General features: G+C 41.9%; 1 protein-coding gene across 5 annotated transcripts in view; it reads left to right on the top strand.

Moving 5' to 3' along the window:
* Nucleotides 1-27,281, top strand: part of st3gal3b (ST3 beta-galactoside alpha-2,3-sialyltransferase 3b) — an 80,267-nt gene that overhangs the window by 44,793 nt on the left and 8,193 nt on the right. For 4 of the 5 annotated variants that reach the window (XM_047369119.1, XM_047369120.1, XM_047369118.1 and 1 more), the window contains 2 exons: nucleotides 15,076-15,222; nucleotides 17,665-17,811. In XM_047369119.1, coding sequence (XP_047225075.1) covers nucleotides 15,076-15,222; nucleotides 17,665-17,811 — 294 coding nt within the window. Of the gene's footprint in view, nucleotides 1-5,606; nucleotides 5,717-15,075; nucleotides 15,223-17,664; nucleotides 17,812-27,281 lie in introns of those variants that run through there. The other variant, XR_007038772.1, reaches the window with a different exon arrangement.

Below are 27,281 nucleotides of genomic sequence, written 5' to 3' on the forward strand. Positions count from 1 at the left end.
ATCCGTATTAAGACAATAAAAGACATGAAATATTTCAGTTAGTGTGCAATGAATCTAAAATATATGAATGTTAAATTTTCATCATTACATTATGGAAAATAATTAACTTTATCACAATATGCTAATATTTTGAGAAGGACCTGTATCTGTTAACACCTAAACACCCGTGGGTCTGAGTGTGAGCACGCTTGTGTATACAAGATTTCTCCCTAAAAATATGCAATAGTGAGTGCGAGGAGCCACAGACCTGCCCCCCTGGTCCCGGGACAGATACGGAGGAGATCCGAGCCACAGACATCCGAAGGCCCCCCAGAGCACAGGAACCCTAGGAGAACCACCGCCGGGACTACCGCAACCCCCCAAGAGAAGAGCAGGGGAGAGTCCCAGGGGAACCACCCAGCAGCCACAGTCCAGAACCCCCAGGGAGCTGCAGCGACGAACCCACAGGCCCGAGGGAGACCCAAGACCCCGGGACACATCACTCCCCAAGCAGAGGCCCAACACAGCCCAGGGGTCCAGGCCCCGGCAAATAGCCATCGGGAGTGCGCCAGCACACACCAAAGCACCCATACCGAGAACCACTAGCACACCGGCGGGCAGAGACACCACCCACCTGCAAGTAGTGTGGCAGGGAGGAAATAGGTCCCACATTGGATGGGGGGGGCCTAAAATGATCCAGGAGACGGAGCAGCCCAAGATCCAACCTGACAAACAACAGGCGCACACAGTCACAATAACACATTCCCACCCTCATGCGTACACATAAAAACACTCACACCCACGCACCCAACGTAAAGACAAACAACAATGGACATCTTACACTCACTCACACTCCCCATACATACTCTATACCCCCAGCTCCAGGTGCCAGTACCCCATAGGCACAACCAGCCCCCAGACCTAGGAGGTGGTCCCCTTCCCTCCGGAGGTGGAGACAGGTAGACCGCCCCAGCAACTGAACCTGGGTTGGGCTAGCCCGGGGTGGTGCCTGAACCTGAGCGACCCCGCCCCCCCGCCCCAACTCCAGTGCCCAACGACCCCCATCCTCATCTGGATAGGGGGCCATGTACAAAAGAGGGGTCTACATGGTCCAAACTAGCCCGCCAACCAGAGCCGCCACAGAATAAAATAGTCCCAACCCCCCCATGAATTCCAATCCCAACCCCTTTAGCCCCCCACCCCCAATGAACCCCAACATGAATTTCCCCACAGGGCAACCCCCAACCAGGACCAGGACACAGATATCGAACACATGCCCCTGAACCCAAACGCCATGAATCCCCTCCCACATGGGCACACCCCCACAGGTGAGCTTCATCCCCGAAAAACCAACGAAGCAACACCCACACACTGCAAGCTCTACACACAGCCCCGCTCCAAGCACCCCTGCATCATCCCACCCCCACCACGCAACGCTACCCCACCTACAGGCGCAACAGGGCTGACACCATCGAACACCAAGCTCACAATGGAACCCCCGACCCCACACCAAGATGCGACAAACTCACCCGGCAAGAGGTCCCTGGCCAGCAGCAAGCACTCGGGGCCGGTGTTCCCCACCGCAACCACACAGACACACCACATCACTGCCACTGCAACCATAGCCCAGGTGGAAACATTATCCAGCTCTGCTCTACCACCGCCGCTCAGCAGATCCAGATGCCGGTGACCCCATTTCCAAGAAGAGGACACTCCCCAACCACCTACCCACCCTCCAGCAAGGCACATCTCCCCACATCAAGCAGACTTGCCAGCCCCTCCACCAAAGCGAAGCCACATCTCAATCAACACTGCACACTGCCTAGCCAAGACCCCCTCATCGGAGCACGGCGACCCGAACCCCAACCTCAGCCCAGATCCCGACCAGAAAGCCCGCTCCCTCTCCCGGCCTCCAAGGGTGTGTGAAAAGACCCCCAAGCCTACTCCGCCCACTCAAATGTGGTGTTGATGCGTGTTATTGTAGTGGGCATTTAAAAAGAAAAACAGGTAAACTTCAACTGTTCTGAATCATGCTCTGCTTGTTAATATATTTCGACCGCTTGGATGGGTTCTATTTGCTCCTAATGTGCACACCTGATGTATATTTAAGGTGGCTGAGATCCTTAAGCTCAAGGCAAGTTAACTGTGTGTAATGTTGAAAAAAGAAGAGTCAGAAAACTTTTAATTTGTTGTAATAAATATTAACATTGGCATTTTCAGTGCTAGTATTGTGATTACATGTTTTTCTAATGAGGAGCCTTATTTGTTTGCTAGGTAAAACACAGACTCTCATGTTAACTAATTCCTCTACTCTTTGCATTTTATGGTGGATTTCTCCATCTCGATGTTGTACCCAGTAGAAGTCAGTGGGAAGTGGCAGAATTATTTTATTACCCATTTTTCCTAGTCCATTGAATTGTTATTATCACTTGAAGCGACAAACTAGAATTAAAACCCAAAAGCACCATTGGCTGTAATGTAATGCTGCTCGTGATATCGGCTCACTTCACACCTACTTCCCAATTTGGCACTGTCACTACCTTGCTTGGTGGGTCAGAGTATTAAAATGTTTAATTTAATTACAGCAACAATCATACCTTGGTTGTTACATTACTGACACCAAAGGGACATAAAGGCCTGGATTAAAGTGACAGGAATTATTTGGTCATTGTAATCAGGAAAACATGGAAAAGTTGGGAAAGATTTCCACACAGCTGTGACCTTCAAAGACCGCCTGATTTTCTCAGCCTAAAACAAACTGAAGATAAATAAGAAAATGGAGATTAAACCAGAAATAGATAGCACTGTAATTGGATGGACATCAAACAAAAAGTCAGTCAGCATAATAGTGTAATTTTTGATTAAAGGACAGGAGAAGGGCAAAGAGAGTGTAAACGGATAATAGCTGGGAAAAAGAAAATGAGTGCAAGGTAAGCGAATTGGTGGAAAATAGCTTGCTTCGCTGGCTGATGGCCCCCTCAGCCTTTGATAGGGCCCAGATTTTTTGGCCTGTCAGTGGGAGAGGACAGTGGAAATGGCTGCTCAGGATAATTGATCTGGCCTGTGGCGTCAGCCCCAATCTCCTTTTGAACTGCAGAGGAAGGAAGAATGTCTCTGGTGGGTTAATAATCAGGGGCACTTTGCAAAAAAAGGAAGAGAAAATCCTTAAGCTAATATTTTTTCTTGAAGTATAAATGAAGGAGTGGTTCATGCAAAATTGGATAGTTTTGCTTGTGATGCTTGGTTTTTACTTTGTTATTCCTTCTAGGTTGTTAGTCAAAGAATTTCTATCAAATTAGCTGGAAGCTCAAAAACCAAGCAATAAATATTGAAAAGTGGGGTATTTTTAAATTAATCTGTAGCACGGCAACATTAATGATGCCAAATAAAGCAAATGATATAGTTAAAGGTGAACTTTCCTGGATTGACTAGCCTGTTTTGTCTGGCTACAGTTTTTTCTTGGGACTGACTTAGGGAATGGACCACAGTTTATACTGCAAGATCTGTTGTCAGTGTGTGGCTCATTTATTATGGAACAAAACTAATTACTTTAGTCAATGTTGAAATCATGATTATTTAAAACTATTACTTATTGATTTTCTAAAACCAAAGTTAAAGAAAACTTAATTACCATCAAGATGAAAATTATCCTGATATCTTTTTGTTGTATCTGCCCTTAAAATAAATATTTATTTAGAGGTAGTACCGTAATCGAAATGTGGCACATTATGTAAAAAATAAACACAATCAGGAATATAGTGTATTCCAACAATGCTGTCTGTTGTTCTCCTCTTGATACTTTTTAGAAAATAACTGCCAATTCTTCTTCCTCCTGTCACGTTGCCTCTCGGTGGCAACTTTAGGCAAGTTTTTAGCTACTTCCTGTTTCCCTGTCATAATTTTGTTTATTTTCTTTCAAATTCAGTTCATTAACATTTCAGCTTGTTTCAAAATCCATTTGTTTAGTCAAAAATCCACAAAATATTGATAGGGGTTCATTGTAGTGAGATAAAGCCTTTGGACTTTGGCAAAAAAAACAAAAAAAACAGCCTATTATAATAATTTACTATTTGCTCTTAGATCACTTCATGTTTAAATTTCAGGCCTCTGCACAGATATGTCGTGTTGGCGAGTGGTGCCTACACCACTGAGTAGCAAATCTTGTGCATCATGTTTTTGATCTGACACAAATAAACTGAACAGTTTGGACAAGTGATGTAGATGGGCCACAGTGTTCAAAAGTGATCAAATGCTTATGAAATCACGTGAGGAGTAAAGCTACAGTTTTTCCTTTTTTTTTTTATTGAAGTAAAAAAAAGATCAGACTTTCGGTGTACATTACCAAAGGTTTGAAGCATGAAAGTATCCACCCAGGAATCAGTAAAAATGTAACAACTAATGCAGAAATGATTGTATTTCCATTGCGACACTGTGTGTTTATCTTTGGATTTTCAGTGTTGGCAGAAACAGGAAAGGTGCCGCGATCCTTTTTGAAAGACAGGTATCCTGTCTTCATTGTTACTGACTTAGAATCATCATATCAAAGTGCGGTGAACATATAAAGAAGTAGTTATCTGTCTAAATGTTTTTCCCGGGAAATATTCCAATAACAGTGACTCATAAATACTTTATTTTGTACGTTTTCTTTCTCTAAATATTAAACATTAGACTAAACTTTAGGATATAGAGCAGGAAATCCTCATCAAGTCACAGCAAGCTTTTCTCTTTTTTTCTTTTTCCATTTTGAAGATCCTGAAAGGAAACATAGTGTACTTATGGACAGTTCAGTCCTTCGCTGATGGTGTATTTGAGGGTTTGTTTTTATAACCTGCACATTTACTGTTAGACGAGATGCTAAACCCTTTCACTACCTCTACAAAGGAGAGTATTTCTTGTCAGTTTATTTGGTTTCTTCTATATACATTTTTGCATTTATGCCAGCTTTGGGTTGCAGAGTTGTCCTGTCAGAAGTGACTCTTGTAGCCGGTGGTACATGACGTTTCAGCACTATTATGGCTTTTACATGCTTTGAGTGCAGGGTTGGAAGTCTGAGCTGAATGCAGCTAAGAGGGGAAATTTCCTAATCTGCCATGTAGAGGTCTGTATTCTCTGCCAAACAATCACACGTAAGCTGCTGCTAAGTCCTCCATTCACACAAATGTAAACTGTAGGGGAAATTTTCAGGACAAGTCCAGGTTCGGACCTGATCAATGTCCAGGTCTGCTGTCGACTACATACATAATCACAGCAGTACAGCATCAAAAGGCTTCCTGAATCCCTCATTACCCTGTTTCTCTGTAATGACTCTACGACTCAACTTTGTCACTCCCTGAAAGTCTGAGCCGACATATGTAACAGCCTGCCTGATTGCAGCGTTTAGAAGCTGTTTACACATGTGCTCAAACACGATCTCCACACTTGTTGATACCAGAGCATCTTTTTTTTCTCAGTATCTTGATTTCAGTTTTTGCCTTGAATTCACGCAGGCGGTTAATGCACTTGCAACCACAGTTGTTTGTATATGTGGGGTTATTTTTAAACAGATCCAGCGAAGGATATACAGTTGGTTGTAAACACAGGGTTTGAAGGTGGAGGGTCGGTGTTCTCTCTCTGCTGTTTGTTTACAGGAGCTTTCCCTCCTCACTACAGAGCGGAAAGATGAATGATGGATGCAGACAGCTTGAGGAAGAGAGCACTTCTCCTTTAATAGAAATGAAGACGGGCTTCCTAGTCAGAGGTAGCTAAACGTTATAGAATTTGAAAAACATTTCCTTGGAAGTGTTGGAAAGTGAATGCCCATTACTGAAAAGTTGAAACTTCTCGATGAACTTTTGTCTCCTCAAATATTACTATCAATCAACTCTGGTGCCTCTGTGTAATAACCGGATTGTTCTATTTAAAAGCCTGACATTTCTGCTCGAAAAAGCTTGATAAAACCCTCATCACCGAGGATGCAGAGTAGGTGACTAGGCAGATCTTTTTAAGCATAAACATCTGCTGAGCATTTCCAAGGAGCATGGATACATGGAGTCATAAATATTTACATACTTGTAAACAAATTTTTTTGAGTACAAAACAGTTGAGTAATGTGTTGTGTGCATGTTGTTAATTAAGGCTGCTTTTAAAAATCAGTCTCTTTAGTGTTTGTGCTGAGCTTAACTCTCACAAGGTGCACCAGGTATGTGCTAATGGTATCAAAAGTCTATGTCATGAATGATCTTTACTCTCGATGGACTAATTGAACGGAGTATTAAAGTACTTCGCAGAAATAATCAAACCCTTAAACGTCTTCACAATTTCACATTAAAACTATAACCTTAGATTTAATTTACTAGGGTTACAGCTGATAGACCAGCACAAAGTAGCACAGTATTGTGCTACGTTTTGTGGTTAAATGTATTTAACACGTTTTTCAATCATTCACAAATTCACAAAAAAAGTGTGGCATGTCCTTTTTTCTGCCCCTTTTAGTGTGATACACTTGAATAAAATCCAGTGCGACTAACTGACTGTAGAAGTTGTCTAGTTTGTTAAATGGAGGCCGTCTTTGTCTAATTCAATCTTAGTGTACATCCAGATGTTGTGTAAAGCCTCGTTAGATAACATTAGGTGAGGTAAGTTTATTTATACAGCGCTTTTCAGTAACGAGACACTCAAAGCGCTGTACATACAATTACAATACAATCACAAAGAACACAGAAAAACAAATCAAATGCTAAGAAATCTAAAAATCTATGAATCCTTCTGAGAAATCTAAAAATCTCTGGTCAATATTACAATGATACAGGTAACATTAATAATCCTTTGGGTTTTACTGGTAAGAGCTGGTTCTAAACCAATCTTTCTAAAGAGGTAATTATATCATTAAGTCCTCTATGTAGGGGAAAGCATCTTGTGCTAAGAAGTCTCATCATTCTACTGAATTCTAACTAGTGAAGCTGAGTCACTGGTACAAAACAGCTTTAATCCACATTTTCAGGTGCTAATAATATATTGATTTTACTGGTGCTGAAGTTGAACTAAGTAATCTAATTAAGAAACCTGGGTCATTGGTGTAAGAGCAGCTGAAGTCCAAGTTACTAATAATCTTTGGTTTTCGCTGGTAAAATCTATGAAAAGTAATGAAATCACACATTTAGGTAAAGTAAGATATTCTTAGCAGAATAGAGTCTGAAACAGTACAAAAAAACCTCAGCAGGGGTAACAGTACAAAAAAACCTCAGCAGGGGTAAGCAACACACACATAAGTAAAGATTCAGCAAGGGTACGGTGGAATCTTATAAGTCTGAGTGTGTTTGCAAGAATTAGACTGTCAACACTGATAGAAGTGCCATTGTCCTTGAGAAGAGAGGTGGAGGTTTTATCAATCGGCCGCATAGTCCTATCAGCATTAGTGATCCAACTGCATAGTGAAGACCAAGAAACACAGCAACCTTAGAGCAAGGTTAGGTTTTAAAATAATACCTCAAGCTTTGGCCATCTCACAGAGCTCTGTTCAACATATCACCCGAAAATAGTAAAGGAATGGCACAACTGTAAAGCCACGAAGACATGGCTGTTCATCTAAACTTCAACTTGATCAAATCAGAACTTTTTGGCCTACATGCAAAGCTCTGTGTGGCAGAAAACCAACACTGCAACACAATAGTTTTAATGTGGAATCTGATGGTGGCAGCATCATTGTGTGGGATGTTTTTCAGCAGGAACAGGGATGCTGGTCAGAGTTTATAGATAGAGCATTATTGCTGTGTGCTACAGCCAGAGCAATAATGAAATGCATCGGAGCTACTCAGAATATCAAACGTCATCGTAATATGTGTGTGTGCATTATCACAAAGCCCTTCTTGAATGCAGTATTTGGAAGACTGTTATATTTGTAGGGCCATGCATTCACGCGCTGTATGGCAGTAACATACTTGGTCGGTTGGATCAACTTTCACTGACTTTGAAGCCCAAATGTGATGTAGACTTAATTGGCCAGGATACTAAAGCGCATGGCTTGGGGTAGGGTAATGCAAAACAGAAAGTAAGTGAGGAAAATCTTGGTTATTGCTACTAAATATTGCTGTATCACTGGAACACAAGTTCTAACACATTCAAGTGTATCAACGGCCTATTAAAAGTCTAGACTTAATGCAACGAAGAATATGTAAGAAGACTTCAAAATAGTTTTTCTTCACAAATACTTCATCCAATCTGACTGACTGAGCATCCGTTTTTTTTTTTTTTTTTTTTTTTTTACAGAATCAGCAAAATGTTGTTCTCTTGACAAATTAGGTAAGGACTCTAGGTCTGGGTCTATAGGACTCTAAGATCTCACCTGTTATTTCCCAGAAAAATGTGCTGCACACAGAGGTCCTCAGGGTAACAATGTTGTCAAGTGTTTGCCATGTTTTTACTCTTGCCGTCATGGGAGTGCGGAGACGAGGGTTTCACACACCGGATAACCTCTGAGAGAGGCAGGAACTGAGAAAGCACTGTGACCTCTATGGGGGCAGAGGTTGTGGTATGTGTCAAAAGACACAAGAGACAAATTGGAGAGTGTTTCAGATTCCAGGCGAACAAAAGACCAAAGATGCTCGGAATTTCATCGCTCTTGATCTTACCAACTGTAATCCCCGCTGTGCACCTGACCTTTTAACACCTTTCTCTTTCCTTTTTCAAACATTCTCTCTGTAATGGTTCCTCTTCAATGGAGCACTTATGTGGTGAGAAACTGCACAGAGTAAATCCAAATGCCCATCGTGTACTCGCTGCTAAAGATCTCCAGACGACCTTAATTGGGATTGTTCTCAGCTCTTGGCTGCTGTTTTGGTTTTTAAATTGCTTCAAGTCAGCCTTCCGGAATCCAGTCCTCCTCATTTAAGTTATCCACTTCATAAAAAGCCAACTCAACCACATCCTACCCAGTTGTTTACAGGATTGAAGAACCTAGATAGAGCCAAACTGTTTCATAGCTGTTTAGGATGAGAGCACATCTGCTTTTCCAGATGTAATTATTGTGGACAATTTTCAAAATTAGGCCATAACTTTAAAAGCTAGCATATACCAGTCCTGGTGAGAAGATAGTTTAACTCTCCTCCATAAAGTCTGTTTACATTATAAGGTTTAAAAACTACCTGCAGTAACCAGCAGATGTGAACAAAGGTTTCCCTGCTTTATCTGCCGTGTTTCAGGCCCTTTCAGAGCTGTTGCAATTTCCTCCAGCCCCTGAGGAGCCATAAATTGAGCAATCTGTTTCATTTGACACAGAGGAACATTTTGTTAAATGGGAATCGGGTTTCATTGGCTTGTGCCACAAAGAAATTTAAACCACAGCGAAACCTAACTACGCTTTATACAATAAATGCAAGGCTTGAAATCATACAGTTACTTATATAGACATTTTACGTCTGTTTTTGGAAGCATATATTTAAATTTATGTGACAGGAAAAGGATGCAAGGGATAATGTGCATGCCAAGTCTAATTTAGGAACTTCACCAATGTTGTAACGTTTGACATTTTCTTTTTACTTGATCTTTTTTCTCTCATCACTCTTCTGTACAGGCTGCATCACGTTTTCCATTGGTTTTATTCCTCCTTGCTGCTCCTTGTAGGATTTTACCTCACCCCGTGGTATTGTCTACACTAATCCTTTGCTTTAAACTCTTTATTTGATGATTATTTGATGGTTTGTGAAGCTTTGATTTTCCTGCAGCTTTGAGATTGCATGACAAGTACATTTAGCCTTTACAAAGCTACAGCTCTTGATGACAACACTTCTAAAGAGGAACTCAGGTGTTTTAGATACACTCTGACAAATGCAATAATGGAATGCTCAGTGGTTTATACATCACAATTATGTTTAGTATAACGTTTCCACTTTGAATTCTCTGTGGCTTTTCAGATTCATGTTACCAATTGGAATGAATCTTATGACTGTCAGAGGTCATGTATAATAAAGATAATAAAAGGGTTCATCTTCATTTCTTTAAAGATTTGTTAACAGCTTTATCCTCTAAAGGGCAACACACACCAGCAATGTCAGACATGTATCAACCCTGTTTTCTATGAAACAACACACACCGGTGACTGGTCAGCGACACTCTATAACAGCGATCCTTTTTTAAACCTGTTCTAGTCAGGAAGATCAACACTCCTGACTAGAACAGAAACACAAATGTCACTTGTTTTACTATACAGTTTACTGTATGGCTGATCCATTTTTTTCTAATTCCAAACCTGAGAGCAATGTGTCGCTTTAATTGGTGCTGTCAGATTGGTTTAAGTGTTTTGCTGTTGTTTTCACACAGGCAGGTGTGCTGATGTGGTGTGCAGCCTTTTGTTTGTAGATGAGTCAAAATCATCTTGATTGGATTGGCTGTATTGAAACTGTAAACCATGGGATTAGTTGTTCGTTGTTTTTGTAAAGGGACTGAACTTACTTAGCTTCTTTCCAGTCATACAGAACACTCAAAGTGCTGTACACTAGAGCCACATTCACCCTTATCACACCCAAAAACACACACACACACTCATAGAACGATACGCAGATCGGTGGGCAACATTGGGTTAAGTGGCTTGCCTGGATGCACATCAAAAAGGGTGCAGAAGGAAGCTGGAATCAAACCTACAACTTCTGGATTGCAAGACGACTACTCTCCCCACTGAGCCACAGCGGGTTTTGATAATATGTTGTTGTTCTGGAGGGCTCAATATCTCAAATGTTGTTCCACTTGCTGTCTTCCAACAGATTCATTAAACAAAGTCTGTTGACCTAAGCAGAAAACATTGTTTGTGACATTTCCTTATCGTTGACAGGTGTGGATTGTTCCTTATAGCCGACCAGGTTAAAAATCTTTAGCACAATGCTTAGTTTTTGTTTCATTATGACTGAACAACTTATGAACTTGTCCTGTTCAGCAACTTCATGTCACCAACACACCTAGTTGACATACAAACAAGAGAAAGAATTAGGATACCCTGATAAAGCCTGTTTTTTCTAATGTAGTTTAACACTGAAAAATTCTAGTATCAAAGAATATTTTTTTATAGTTTTCTGTCAAATGTAATCATGAAATCTCTGAGTCATAAATAAGGAGACCTGGATTTATTCCTGCTTTAAATGGCTAAAATCCCACACAGTCAGATCACAGCAGGTTCTCCTATTCAAACAGCGTTACGGGGGCTGTGAGCGGGGGCCTTAGGTACTCAGTGGGAATTTCCTCTTTCCAGATGTAGAATGAGATCATGAAATCTAGGGTGACTAAACAGGATTTGGGGATTAAAACAGGTAATAATTGAAATAATAGATATTAAAATTTAGTAAGAATATAAATTTTGAATGAATTAATGTGGTTGACTAGCATTGTGTGGCCATTACCAGAGATAGCAGATTAAAGCAGTAAATAATGGACTAGTTCTCCTCTGGGTCATGGTTGTTTTAACAGGTGCTTTTTTCATGTGCACACTTAATTCTAGTAATCCTGCCCAATTTGACCAAAAAACTGTTGCTGGATTGGGGGAAACAGTCATTTCCTCTTCAGCCACAGCTCGAACACAGACCCAACCACCCAAAGTTAAGGCTTTAAGCCTGTTTGTATTTTTATTTGAGAAGTAAAAACCTTGTGTCTTTTCTGGCCCAACATATTCCTCCCCACTTCTAATTTTAATTACTCCTACGATTCTCAAAGCAACCTGTACCTGTGCTGAAAATCTTTAAAACAATTCCCGCCTTGTGATATTTGTGTGTGTACATGTTAGGTTATTGCTCTGTAGAGGTTAGGGGTGTGTGTTGTGTTATGAGCTTCTTTCTAGAATAAAGAAAAAAAGCAGCATCACTCTCTTTATTCGGTGCACACAGACACACTCACATTTAAATAGTGCAGCTAAATGGATTCCTGTCAAACACAAGCTGTGTTGACAGGAGAGATGATCTGCTGTTCCTGTTACAGCTCGCTCAGAGCAGGGCGCATGTTTAAAGTAAAGCCACACAGTCAGCAGACTTGTTGCTACTGCCTCTGTTACCCAGCGCGCGCGCACACACACACACACACACACACACTCTCTCAGGCATACAGTGATGTATCAAAGGTGGCAGGGTGGGTGCTCGGTTGTTTGAACAGGTGATTCCCATTTACATTTGCTCACCTTATTAGCTTTTGCCTTTAGGAAGCCACAACATCAGAAAGGACCATCAGCCACTGCTGGATTGTTGTTTGCTCATTTACTTTTATGCCCGGAAGCTACGCTGCTGAGAGCAGGCTGCTTTTCCCCGTGCAACAGATTTGTCAAAAAAACTTAGGTTCAATTTCAAAAGAATTATTAAAAAATGTTAAAATGAAATGCCAATACATTTGTCAGCAGACATCTGCTAGTGATTAGGCATGAGCTGGTTGCCAATATGGAAGTATAACAACTTTTTAAAAAAACTACGATTTTAAAAAGGTCCAAATGTTTCATTCTGCTATTCCTGTGGTTTGATGTGCTTTTAATGAGGTACAGAACATGTCAGTCTGAAATTTCCTTTAGCTATATAGATAATAGTGCTGCCCTCTCCCACCTGTTACTGTGCACTGCCAGTAAGCTCACTGATGGAAGGCAACTGCATTTTTCCATGACTTACAAAAAAGAGAAATTCCGGTTTTTTTGTATATGTTTCCAGTTGTGAAAAACATGTGGAGTACTGGTGTGGAAACTGAGTGGCACCCATCCCTCCTATTGGGTAACGCTGTTTTAAACCTAGAGTTGGGAAGTTACCAGCGATACATTTTCAAAGTAACTCATTATACATTTATAATTTTTGTGTTAATGTCGCTAAACCGCGATGTTTTAACTCAGGCTTATGTCACATCAGCTCATGAGTCCTAATGATCTAATTCCATGAGTCTTCCTCTTTAGCAGTTCTTTTTACTCAGAACTGAGGTGTCGTCACACGAGTGTGTTTAAATGAGACAGAATAATGGTCACTGTACTGCATGCAGCTTTACAGCAAAACAAGACTTTACAGTTGGATATTGAAAAAAAGCCAAATATTTTCAGACTACAGTAACATCTTTTAAGAGAGTTTATTTGTGATTAGTGCCACTTTTTCCAGCAGGCTGTCTATATTTCAAAATGTTCCACATTGAAGAATAGTTGACTGCTGACAGGATGAAACAGAGAAACTTGTCTTATCTAATCAGCCTTTTACTGTCTTCTGTTCTTCCTGTACAGCAGCCAGTTTCTTGCACAAGTTTTGTCCTTGTGGTGCTACTTCACACAGCTTGGACCTCTCTGAATGTTTTATTATTACACATATGACAAGTTGCAGTCACGCTAAAATATCTCCAAAGAAGGACATCTAGAAGTAGAAGGTTGCTCACTTTGTAGCAGTCAAGCTGTCTCTTAAGTGACAAGCTCTGGCTAAATGTCTAAACAGTAAGGAATCTGGCAAACAAATAGATATTTGTTAGTATTTATCTGATTGACATGTTTTATTACCTAAGGTGCCTTTTTAGATGCCCTTTCAGTTAAAGGGTTGTGTCTATAAGAACCTAGTTCTTTTAGTTAACTATAGGAACTCAAAACTAGTTACTGCATCTTCTTGACACTTTTCTTTGTGTCCCATTTCCCTAGAACCATATGTCTGCCCTTTAATTAGGCCTATGCCTTGTTAGCATGACCTGACTGGATACAGGTAGTGTTGTGAACCTGTCTGACAGGTTGCCCTGGCAACTGATGTTGATTGAATTGTGTGAAAAGACCTGAGGCATCACAGAACACCCTAAGGTCAGGGTGTGATTCAAACCATATCCGTTCCAATGTCATATTAAACCTCACGTTAGTTTGGGATACAATGTGAGTTTCTATATGTCCGAATTGAGCAACATGAAGTACAACTTTAGTGGAATAAATGTTCAAAATGGGTATAAAATCCTAATTCTAAGCAATTTCTCGGTTCCCCTGGCTAATGTGACCATTTTTATTTTTTACTTTTTAATGAACGTCATAATAAATTTTGCACATCTCTAGTCCTGTTGAGTACTCAAATCTTTTACTCAACAACATTTGATGTATGCAGTCTTTTATATGTGGTTTGTTCTTTCCAACATGATCAACAGATCAGCAATAATTGCTTTCAGTCTTCTACTCAGTGACACCTTAACATGTGGAGTTCTAGTGCATACTTTCTAGGTGGCTTGCCATGTAGAATGCTTATCTTCCCAAGTTGCAGCTCTGTACATGTTTACATCATAAAACATGAATTGGACAGATTGTCTGTATAAGACCTTACTTGATTGAGAGAGTTTATAAAATGGATTGGATTAAGCTAGATGGCCACATCCATTCAAACCTAAAGCAGCAAGAAGCAAAAAAGTTTGTTTTTTTAATCTGCAAAAACACATTTAGAAAATAAAAAATGATGGAAAGTTTTGCCGTGAAATCTGAATTTTATTGAGATAGACAGTAGCATGTTAACGACCTGAAAACGCCATCATATTCAAGAAGCAAAAGGTTTATTTGGAAATAGCTACATAGATAAGTTTGGAAAAAACTCCTTAAGGAAAGTGAAACTGTAGTGTGGATTATTACAGATCATTTTATAGTAGTGATCATTTTAGAGATGGCAATTCCCAGGTGTCATTTAAGTTCGTGTGTAATGTCAAAGGGTAATATGTGTTGCACTGGCCAAAATGTCTTCTGAGCTTGATTTAGAACAATGTGAAGAAGTTAAAGACCGACCTTATTATTCAAGAGCATTTTTCCTTCATGTAATGAAATTAAAAGGGTGTTCCTGTATTTCACTCCAGGGCATTGGCAGCCCTCTCAGACTGTGAGACGCATTTTCTGACAGGACATAATTACCAATGCCCTGCGAGCCCTCCATCTTTACTCCATCCATTAAAGACCAGAAAGCCATTTCCTTAATGAGTGGTAGAAAGGCCTCGGCTCCTGCTTAGCTTCTGTTTTTCATGTCCTGTGTTACATAGGTAAACCTCTTAGTGAACCTGTCTACAGAGTCATGGTTCTGTTAATGCTTCTGGTACAGACAAAAACTAGTCTACCACTGCTGTTCTAAATGACTAATGTACAGTTTTCTCTTTTTCTTCCTCATTTCCTTTTCAACAATCAAGAGAGGTACAGAGGGGTTCTGGAAGTCTGTAGCCCATCGTGTGCCTCGGGAGCCGACAGAGATGAGAATCCTCAATCCCTTCTTTATCCAGGAGGCTGCATTCCAGTTCATAGGCCTGCCATTTAACAATGGTTTAATGGGCAAAGGGGTAAGATGCATGTTTACAAGTTTCAGATTCACACCTTTACTCTGTTAGAACATTTGTTAATTGGATACCTGGGGTATTTTTCTCTTACTGTGGGCCTTTTTCAGAGGGATCACATTACTATTACTAAGTGTTCACCTCCATTTCTCAGCAAATTGTCAGCAGCAGATCCTTTAAGTCCTGGAAGATTCTTGGTGGGACTTGTGTTCCCGATTAATTTTAGAGTTTTTCTTTTGGATTGAAGACTTTAGGAATTTGGAGGCCAAATCAACCCTTTTAACATCATTCTTTTGTTCCTCTGTTCATTCTTGAAGCAGTTTTGCTATGTGTCAGAGAGCAGTCCCATGGAGTGGGGGGACCAGACCTCTAAATGTCCCACATAACTTACTAAAGTGAAGACCTTGCTGTATATCTGTGTCCATTTTTAAATTAAGTTCAACAGTAAAATTAGTTTAAACAAAACCATAAGTAGATAATCTCATTTAACAGTGTTGCTTCCGTGGATTAGTAAAAACAAGACGAGATAACATTCAGAAGTATTTATCTCGGTAATGGAAGTATGTATCTTGGATTCAATCATGTAAATATTGTAATTTTATGATTTCCATTTGCCTGTCACTGTGGTGCGAATTAACATAGTTTCTGACACAGGGACAAATAAAAGATTATTCTATTCTAAAACTGTCACACTTTTTCAGTGTGAACATAGAAGTGCTCCATACAAAAGCTCCAACAGTGTAGACAAGATCTGGTCTATGGAGACATATTCCTGTTCAGTTAGTCTTTCTGGTCATTTTTCTTTGGTCATCTACTACCATCAGCAGGGTAAGTTGGTACTGCATTAGAAGATAAATTCAATGTAATATTTCCATCTCGATAACTGTTAAAAGACACTAAATTGCATGTGTTTATTTTTGTCCTACATTTGAATAACACTTTAAGTTATTTTCAGGAAAGGATAATAAGAAGGTATAAGGAGAAATGTCATGTTAAAAGCAGTTCTATGTTCTGTTTAAGTGCAATAAAGACATTGTGCTTCTACACGCAATGAATAATCACTTAAATAATTGTGGATTTAGTATTGACCGTAATAATAGTAATTATAATTTTTCCCATAATTGAGCTGTCCTAGCATGTGTTGTGAATGCACATGCCTTGTGTTTGCTGTTGGGAAGCTGCTGGGGAATATTGTTAGATTAGTGGGGGCATGAGGAGCACATCACCTTAACTCTGCCCTCTGGGGCTACCAGAGAACACCCCTACATGAACTTCACTCTGCAACATGTGTTCAACATGTGTATCTGCTTGTGTGTGTGAAAGGAGGAGATAATGAGTTTGTGTTTGAATTGCTGTGTTGTACAATTCAGGCTGCAGACTTGTCTGATTTGGCCCATTTTTCCCCTAAGAACACTTCACAAGTTCTCCTTTACACCCCTATAGTGAATGTTTATGTACATGGAAATTAATGAGGAGATCTTTTTGTTATACAAGTGTTTATGTTGAGTGTGTGTGGGTACATGTGTGTAAAATAATCACGTTTAAAACACGCAGTAGGAGGTTAGCCAGCTGCTGGTCCAGCTCCACCAACCCTGAGGGCTACAAATCAGGGTAATGATTTAAATGGGGCCTCCTTGAGCTCTCCCTTCTCCACCTTTGTTTTTTTTTTTTTTTTTCAAATCTGGCATTTCTTTTTTTTTTTTTTTGTTCTTCATGCAATGTTCACTCCCTCAGTCATGCACACAAAGCGTCTGTAGAGCCAAGATCTCTGGCAGCCTAGGGCGGTTAGGAAGCACACTTCAACCTTGTACATCACTGTGTTGTGGGGGGGTCTGCAGAGGTCACATCTTTAAGGTAATAGTTAACCACCAAGTGCTCAAATTCAGTTAGTAGCAGTGGAGCAGAACAAAGCCAGAAGTACACAGCAGGCGCAGAAGCATATTTGGCTGCTTGATCAAGGCAGAAATATTCCTCATTTGGGCCAATGAAAACAGAAAGTTTGTATTGATCTCTTCCTTTCCTTTGAGTTGAACTTAACCTGCCACAACCTGACTGGGATTTTGTTTTTGTACAGTGATAAAGGTATTCTGATGCAAACACCGAGACCCTCTGGGCTCATAGCGCAAGCCTGAACTAAAGTAATTCAGAAAAAAGGTTTTATCTAAGCTATCTAGTTGTCATAATTAGAATTGAACATAAAGAAGTCATAATTGCTATGTCTTGGAACCAGATTTGGCTGTGTGGTGGCTAGTTTGCATGTTTGTTTACAGGATTTCTGACTGATTTGCGTGAAAATGTTTCTCAAGGGATAGGGTGGAGTGGGGTGTGTGATTAACCTTTAATGACAGTCCAGATATTGATTCATGTTATTTTTTCTATGTGCAAGCAGTCTGCACATGTGTGTGTGTGTGTGTGTGTGTTGTAACCACTTCTCTGTTTTTACTGCAGAACATTCCAACTTTGGGAACAGTTGCTATAACGATGGCGCTACATAACTGTGACGAGGTGGCGGTTGCAGGTTTTGGCTATGACATGACCTCTCCTCATGCACCTCTGCACTACTATGAGAATGTCAAGATGTCTGCCATTAAAGACGTAAGTCTGATCCTAAGAACCATTTTACATGACAAAAAATTCTTTGAATAAAATAATAAAAAGGAGAAGGCATATTACTTCTCATCTTGTTTGGCCTTGGACCAGGTGTCTGCAACCTTTACAATCTAAAGAGCCATTTTTGCCCTCAGTCCAGTTAAATAAAACTCATTTAGAGCTGCAAATGTTACATGACCTTTTAACACTAGAACTCCAAGAATTCTAACACTACTAGAACTCCCAAGCCCGTCAATTTGACGGCGAGTATTCTGGATCCCAGGGCGGTGATGACGTCATCGCATTACGTGCGGTCAGAATGCTACAGGTTTTCTTGTACGCTATAAAATTATAGTTTTGACAAGAATTAATAATACTATTTGATCAAAACCTATTATGTTTTATTATTATTTATAAATAGTACTAAAAAATAATACAGAGTAGTGGGTACATTTAAAAAAAAAAAAAAAAAAAAGCTTTACTAATCTGACCAAAAGCTGGACAGCTCCATGTTACGCCCCCCTTTCACTTCGCGGACATAAACTAGTGCTAAAAATGCCTTCAGGTCAACCACACCCGAGGAAAAATCTTCTCCTAAAACTCTGCGGGCATCAGCCACACTGCTGCCCTGAACGTGGATAAGCATTTCGGCATCCACCAAGCAGAGGACCACGGTCTGGGCATCTTGGATCTGGCGCTCTGTCAACGCGTTCTGGCTCGGACGCCTCCGTCTACTTTCTCCCTCCCCTACCACTGTCCACACAGCGCCATCCTTTCCTATCTCCTCCTCCTTCCCAGCTGTGCGCTCGTCATTTGATGAAAACGCTGTAAAGCGCAGAATAGATTGTTGTTACTGGGCTACTATATCTATGACCTAACTTATTGTTTATTTCTTTTTCCATTATCAGTACCTTGTTTTTTCGTTTCTCTCCTGCTAGTGAGCTGGTTTGCTGGGTTTATAGCTGGGCACTGGGGACCTGGCTTGACTGAATGCTGACCTAGAGCCGTCAGAATCCCTCTCAACCCCAGAATCACAATCATGTAATTTTTGAAGCATCTCCAATGCCTCTTGAGCAGAAAATATCCTTCTGGAAGCCATTTGTAGGATGCCAACAATCTCCTTCTCAGACAGCTTTCTAGAGTGGCGGTTGCTAGGCAATACTCGCGCGTATACTCAGCCGCGGGGGAAAAAAATCAATGTAAATAATAGGGCCGTCAAAATAGCGGCTGTGGTAGTTAGAGGTAGAAATATTTAGATCTTTTATTTACTTAGTTATTTTTTTTAAATACAGACATAGGATTATACAAGACACAGGTTTTGAAAAAGTCACGATGCCAGAAAGATAACAGTTTTAATAAACCAGAGTTATGGCATGTCAAACTTTCAAAACCGTCAAATTGACGGCCCTGGGAGTTCTAGTGTTAAAGATAGCTAAAAACTATTGATAAAAATCTACTATAGGAAATTTGTTGTCATTTTTAAAATAATTAGAATTTTATGTCTATTTTTAGGTTTCAAAAAAGAAAACGTAAAACATTTTTAATACATTTTCTTTATTGAATGTTTATTGTGGAAAATTATGTAAAAAAAAAAGCACATAGTATTTAACTTTATGATGAGGAAAAAAATAGATGTAAAAAATGACTGCTATTAACTGGTAGTTTTATTGTAGTAAAAAATTAAATGCAATTATTCCATGGAAAAACTGAAAACTTCTAAAACTGGCATTTATTAATGTATCAATATGTCAAAACATTTGTTGGTTCTTTATCATTTTTAGCAAAGTTATTAAGAGCCATTAGGTAAGGTCCAAAAAACCACTTGCAGATTTGAGGCCCTGTCTTATGCCTCATTCACACGGTAAGATTCTGAAATTGTCAAGTAATTTTCATTTCTGATTCGCTACACGCCCCATTAAAAGGCTGCATGCTCGTTTGTTCTCTGGGAACACCCCCCATGGAAGGATATCGGGCCAACCATGTTGAATATCCCCGATTTGAGGTTGGAGCTGTCCTGATGTCCTTCGGAGCAGACTAAATCACTCTTAACACACCACACACAGCAAGAATATCTCATATGATTATCTAAAAAGCCATCACGATGATTGGGGCATGTCGGAAGGGGAAGATCAGGGCACAAACTGGCATTAAAATCCTGCTGTGTGAACCAGGTATCAAATAGACATACTTTTTGTTTTTGATCAGTAGTATCGGTTGGGGGTATAGGATTTAATGACACAAGATGACATTTAACTTTTTCTCACATTAGGGCTCTAATGTGACCCCACAAAATCAACCAAACAAAATTACAAGAACGAGATGAGATCATATAAAAACATGTTTGGAAACACTAAAAAACAAATCATAAAGTGTCTTTTAAATAGATGCATATTTCCGTTCAGGTTTAACTTGTCCATGTACTTTGGTATTTGTTTGTCTAAAAGTAATGTGATCACAATGCCAAGAAACCATTAAAGTTCTCCCTTTTTAGTTCAAGTTTCATAACCCTGGGGCTTTGTTTTAGAGACTATCAGTTCAATAAATAATAATTCAGTTAAACTTTGATCAAAGGATTTTAGATTACGATCTGGAGAAGATCAAATTTACTGGAGATTTTGAACTAACCCTTTAGTTTAGTGCTTATAGGAAGTGACCAAGCAGATACCAACTTCAGTGTTGCTGGTGGTTTACCAATTATTGCCAAAGTGCTTACAAATCATTCAGATCTTGTCTGTTACCTAGTTAACCAGTTTTGTTTTGTCCTTACAAGTTCCCAAAATGTTCCAAAGTCATTATAAGTGTTAGAAAAGTCATATAATGATGGATGGGACTTTGCTTTGACAAGAAATATCATAACGTGTTATTATTGCAAGAACAGGATATCCACTGCAGCGTTACATGTGTAATCACCAGTTTTGAAGGGTGTCTTTTCCAGACGGCATGTTTCAGCTCCTTCCAAAGATGCTCAATAGGATTTAGGTCAAGGCTCATAGAAGGCCACTTCAGAATAGTCCAATGTTTTCCTCTTAGCCATTCTTGGGTGTTTTTAGCTGTGTTTTGGGTCATTATTCTGTTGAAAGACCCATGACCTGCAACTGAGACCAAGCTTTCTGACACTGGGCGGCACATTTCTCTCTAGAATCCGTTGATAGTCTTGAGATTTCATTTTTGTCACCAAACCGCACAGTGACTACCTGTAGCCCTATATATAGGCCCACTGACTGATTACAAGAATGTAGACACCTGTGATGCTAATTAATGGACACACCTTGATTTAACATGTCCCTTTGGTCACATTATTTTCAGGGGTACCATCAGTTTTGTCCAGGCCTGTTTCATGAGTTTATTTTTTAAAATACTTCTGTTGAAGCATGTTTGAAAAGAAATGTCTAACTTTCATTTGTTCATTTTCATATAATTTTTATTCATTATTACCTTTGTCAGATTCATTATTTCTGTGACCATTATGGGTTTTTCTTTCATTAACCATGGGCTACCAACAATTTTGTCCACGTGTGTATGTCCTGACAGCAGCATATGAGACAGATGATCTGTGGAAAAAATCAAGCTCCTGTGGCTCCTCCCCACTATCTTACTGCCATTTACAGGCATACACTGCTCCCGGTCAGAAACAACCAATCAGAGCCAGGAGCAATGTCTTAGCACTGTCAGTACTGCACACACCCCTCCCACGCACAAGACATACCATCATTCAAGACGCTGGTGTGCTGCAGCTGTGCTAATGATTTGAGGACCGTTTGTAGTCAAAGTATGGGCAGGTCATATTCAATGTACAGCATATTTTTGAGGTTTCTCCTTGAACCCCCACCTTAACGTGGTGGAGGGGTTTGAGTGCTCGAATGATCCTAGAGGCTATGTTGCCTGGGGCTTAAATGCCCTTGGTAGGGTCTCCCATGGCAAACAGGTTCTTGGTGACGGGTCAGACAAAGAGCGGTTCAAGAATCCTTCATGAGGACTAGTAGATCGAGGCACATGACATCGCCTGGAACGGCGGAGCTGGGGTCCCACCCTGGAGCCAGGCCTGGGGTCGGGACTCGCCGGAGAGCGCCTGGTGGCCGGGTTGCTCCTCACGGGACCCGGCAGAGCCAAGCCCGGACGAGAGACGCGAGGCCATCCCCCAGTGGGCCCCCCACCTGCAGGGGGAACCGTGAGGGATCGGTGCTAAGAGGAATGGGCGGCGGACGAAGGTGTACACCTCGGCGGCCCAATCCCCGGATGCTTAGGCTGGCTTTAGGGACGTGGAATGTCACCTCGCTGGGGGGGAAGGAGCCTGAGTTTGTGCGGGAAGTCGAGAGATATCGACTAGAAATAGTCGGGCTCGCCTCCACGCATAGCGTGGGCTCTGGAACCCATCTCCTTGAGAGGGGCTGGACTCTCTTCTACTCTGGAGTGGCCCACGGGGAGAGGCGGCAGGCTGGGGTAGGTTTGCTTGTTGCCCCCCAGCTCAGCCGTCTCGTGTTGGGGTTTACCCCAGTGGATGAGAGGGTCGCATCCCTGCGCCTTCGGATTGGGGACAGGTCTCTGACTGTCATTTCGGCCTTCGGGCCGAGCGGTAGTGCGGAGTACCCGGCCTTCTTGGCGTCCCTGTCGGGGGTGCTGGATAGTGCCCATTATTCTCCATTATTCTGCTGAGGGACTTCAACACCCACGTGGGAAATGACAGTGACACCTGGAGTGGTGTAATCGGGAGGAATGGCCTCCCCGATGTAAATCCAAGTGGTGTTTTGTTATTGGGCTTCTGTGCTAGTCACGGATTGTCCATAATGAACACCATGTTCAAACATAAGGGTGTCCATCAGTGCACTTGGCACCAGGACACCCTAGGCAGGAGGTCAATGATCGACTTTGTTGTCGTATCATCAGACCTTCGGCTGCATGTTTTGGACACTCTGGTGAAGAGAGGGGCTGAGCTATCCACTGATCCAACTCACCACCTGGTGGTGAGTTGGATCCGCTGGAGTAGGAGAAAGCCGGACAGACTTGGCAGGCCCAAGCGCATAGTGAGAGTCTGCTGGGAATGTCTGGCGGAGCCCTTGGCCAGGGATGTATTCAACTACCACCTCCGGGAGAGCTTTGACCAGATTCCGAGGGTTGTTGGAGACATAGAGTCTGAGTGGACCATGTTCTCCACATCTATTGTCGATGCTGCTGCCCATAGCTGCAGCCGTAAGGTCTGCGGTGCCTGTCGCGGCGGTGGAAGGAGTACTTTGAGGATCTCCTCAATCCTGCCATCACGCATTCCCTGTTGGAAACAGAGGCTGGGGACTCGGGGTTGGACTCTTTCAACACCCAGGCTGAAGTCACCGAGGTGGTTAAAAAGCTCAACGGTGGCAGGGCTTCGGATGTGGATGAGTACCTCAAAGTACCGCCCTGAGTACCTCAAATCTCTGGATGTTGTGGGGCTGTCATGGTTGACACACCTCTTCAACATTGCGTGTTGGTCAGGGACAGTGCCTCTGGACTGGTAGACTGGGGTGGTGGTCTCCCTTCATAAGAAGGGTGACCGGAGGGTGTGTTCCAACTAGAGGGGGATCACACTCCTCAACCTCCCTGGTAAGGCCTACGCCAGGGTATTGGAGAGGAGAGTCCAGCCGACAGTCGAACCTTGGCTTCAGGAGGAGCAGTGTGGTTTTCGTCGCGGCCGTGGAACTCTGGACCAGCTCTATACCCTGTACAGGGTACTTGAGGGTTCATGGGAGTTTGCCCAACCGGTCCACATGTGTTTTGTGGACCTGGAGAAAGCATTCGACTGTGTCCTTCGTGATGCCCTGTCGAGTTGCTCCAAGAGTATGGAATCGGGGGCCCTTTATCAGGGGCTATCTGGTCCCTGTACAAGCGGAGCAGGAGTTTGGTCCGGATTGCCGGCACTAAGTCGGACCCTTAGTTGGACTCCGGCAGGGCTGCCCTTTGTCACCGGTCCTGTTCATAACTTTTATGGACAGGATTTCTAGACGTAGCCAAGGGCCGGAGGGGGTCTGGTTTGGGGGCCAGTGGATTTTGTCTCTTCTTTTTGCAGATGACGTGGTCCTGCTGGCCCCCAAGACCTACAGCATGTGCTGTGGCGGTTCGCAGTCGAGTGTGAAGCGGCTGGGATGAAGATCAGCTTCTCCAAGTCAGAGGCCATGGTACTCGCCCGGAAAAGGGTGGCTTGTCCTCTTCAGGTTGGAGGGGAGTTCCTGCCTCAAGTGGAGGAGTTCAAGTATCTCGGGGTCTTGTTCACGAGTGAAGGAAGAATGGAGCGGGAGATCGACAGACGGATCGGTGCGGCTGCCGCAGTAATGGGGGCACTGTGCCGGTCCGTTGTGGTGAAGAGAGAGCTGAGCAGAAAAGCGAAGCTCTCGATTTACCGGTCTGTCTACATTCCTACCCTCACCTATGGCCATGCACTTTAGGCTATGACCAAAAGAACGAGATCCCGGATACAAGCGGCTGAAATGAGCTTCCTCCGTAGGGTGGCCGGGCACTCCCTTGGAGATAGGGTGAGGAGCTCGGCCATCTGGAAGGGGCTTGGAGTAGAGCCACTGCTCCTCCACATCGAGAGGAGCCAGCTGAGGTGGCTCAGGCATCTATACTGGATGCCTCCTGAATGCCTTCCTCGGGAGGTTTTCCAGGCACGTCCCACCGGGAGGAGGCCCAGGGGACGGCCCAGGACACGCTGGAGGGACTATGTCTCTCGGCTGGCCGGGGAACGCCTTGGGCTCCCTCCGGAGGAGGTGTCTGGGGAAGGGACGTCTGGGTGTCTCTGCTGAGTCTGCTGCCCTGCGACCCGGTCCCGGATAAGCGGAAGACGACAAGTACGAGCATATTATTGAGATTTTGTCCCTACCAGTGAATGTGCCATTGCTGCTTATCCGCCGTCATCGGTGGCCCTGCTTACTAGCCTACACGTTAACGGCAAGCTCCGCTGTGGGTGAGGAGCTGTGGAGGGAGGGCTGTAGCACAGCACAGGGACCAGTAAGGTGTGCTTGTTTTGCAGCTGCAGTAGGGAGTTCTGAGGAAACAGTGGACTTAGCCTAAGTTTGAGGAGAGGAGCTTAATGTTTCCACAGATCATCTGTCTCATATTATACTGTCAGGACATTTTTATCAAAAACTCTAAAAAAAAAATACATTTTTAGAAAAGTTACCTACTGTGCATTTAGCTGATCAAAGCTGATTGCTTTGGTTTGAGTCATCAGAAGGTCTACACATTTGGAGGCGAATTTGTGCAGATGAAAAAAACTCGCATACACTATGGGTCAAAAGTTGTAGAAACACATTCTCATTTAATGGTTTTCTTTATGTTTATGACGATTTACATTGTATGTAGATTTTCACTGAAGGCATCAAAACTGTGAATGAACATATATGGAATTATGTAGCAAACAAAGCATTGTAAAATAAATTTTAATATGTTTTATATTTTTGATTCCTTAAAGTAGCCGCCCTTTGCTGTGATGACTGAAATATTAACCATTGGCCGTCTCTCAATGAACCTCTGGGAAGTTCTTTCAAGACTCTTTGGAAAACTATTTCAGGTGACCTCCTCATGAAGCTCATGGAGAGAACGCTAAGAGAGCAAATCAGTCATCAAAGCAAAGTGTGGCTATTCTGAAGAATCTAAAATATAAAAATGCTTAAAGTTATTTCACACTTTTTATTACATAATTCCATGTCTGTTCATTCATAGTTTTGTTGCCTTTGGTGAGAATCTACAATTTAAATAGTTGTGAAAATAAAGAGATCCATAAAGCAAGTAATCGTATCTAAAACTTTTGACCAGTAGTCTACATAATTGCACGGGATAAAAATTCTGTGTAATAAATTAAATGTCTAAAAATAGTCGGAATGAAACTAGACTATACCAACAATACCACATACGCACAGTAAAAAAAATATATATATATTTTGTGTCAAAAAGCTTTGATCATCTGGATCTGTGGTTCAGGTGAACCACAGATCACCTGAACCACAGGTTTCATCTCTGAAAACTACCCTGATAAAGGGTAGTTTTTCAGAGATGAGAGTTAGTTATGTTAAATATGAGCATCAGAGGGAATGTTGGAAAAATCCTAATATGCTGTTATCTGATATTGGTAAGAGTAATTTTCCTGTTGGATATTGTTGCGGCTGCATGGTGGCGCAGTTGGTAGCACTGTTGCCTTGCAGCAAGAAGGTCCTAGGTTCAATTCCCGGCCAGGGGTCTTTCTGCATGGAGTTTGCATGTTCTCCCCGTGCATGTGTGGGTTCTCACCGGGTACTCCGGCTTCCTCCCACAGTCCAAAGACATGCCTGTTAGGTTAATTGGTCACTCTAAATTGCCCTTAGGTGTATGAATGAGTGTGTGCATGGTTGTGTGTGTGTTGCCCGGCGATGGACTGGCGATCTGTACAGGCTGTACCCTGCCTCTCGCCCATAGACTGCTGGAGATAGGCACCAGCTCCCCCGCGACCCACTATGGAATATGCGGTAGAAAATGTCTGACTGACTGATATTGTTGTTGCTTTGTGTTACTATACCCCAGACATTCAGGCAAAACTAACAAGAATAAAGGAATGACTTAATAAATGACATGGTGTCAAAATTGATATCACTTTTCAAAAAAAAAGAAAAGATCAACAGACTGAATTGTTGGCCTAACTGAATCACTGGGGATCTTTTAGCAGCCTTTCTAACACTTTGACTGATTGTGTTCAGAGTGATCAAACGACAGTCTTTCTCTCTGTGTTTACTCTGAGGTGCAGGGGAATCAGAGATGTCACCCATGTGCTGATGAGTGTAAACCATGAGCTCAGTATGATGATAACCTTTGTCTAAACTCCTCGTGAACCTTTAGCATTTATTATTGTCGTCTTCATCAACACTGTCATCATCTGCCACAGGAGGGTAAATAATAGGAGTGCTCTTCTTTGGAAGGGAAAACCAAAGTGCAGCCAGGCAGTAGGGGTAACTATTTGCTCCTCAGGAACCACACAGCTGTGAAACCATCTGCCTAAAATGGAGCTGTTTGTGATGAAGGGTAATATCTCTTATAGAAATATTGGGATCCCACTAACTGCATCAAATGTTAGATGCCTTAGATCTGACTCTGCAGTACCAGATAGGCCACATGTGAAGTACATGACACTATCTGATCCTCAAGCTTTTGAAATCACTCTGTAGTTGATACAAAGTGAGTCACTTTCCAGTTCATCCAGCTGTTTCAAAACAAATGATGTGTATCAGTGTGAAAGGTGATAAGATCAGTCTTGTTGTCATCAGCTTCAATGTTGTATGGTTGACAAAGCCTGAATTTCAGTCCTTTCAGTCCTCTTTGCTTTTTAGGCATTTCACCTCAAAACAAAGCCCTTTGTAGCGTATTAGAATGTAATTTTGCTATTTTGTTTTTTGAAATTAGAAACAAAATATATACTCAAATGAAGATGTAGTATCCTAATACAAAGCAGAATCATTTTGTCTCTGGAGTGTAGTGTAAAA

This window comes from Girardinichthys multiradiatus, chromosome 6 (genome assembly GCF_021462225.1).
Source record: "Girardinichthys multiradiatus isolate DD_20200921_A chromosome 6, DD_fGirMul_XY1, whole genome shotgun sequence".
NCBI lineage: Eukaryota > Metazoa > Chordata > Actinopteri > Cyprinodontiformes > Goodeidae > Girardinichthys > Girardinichthys multiradiatus.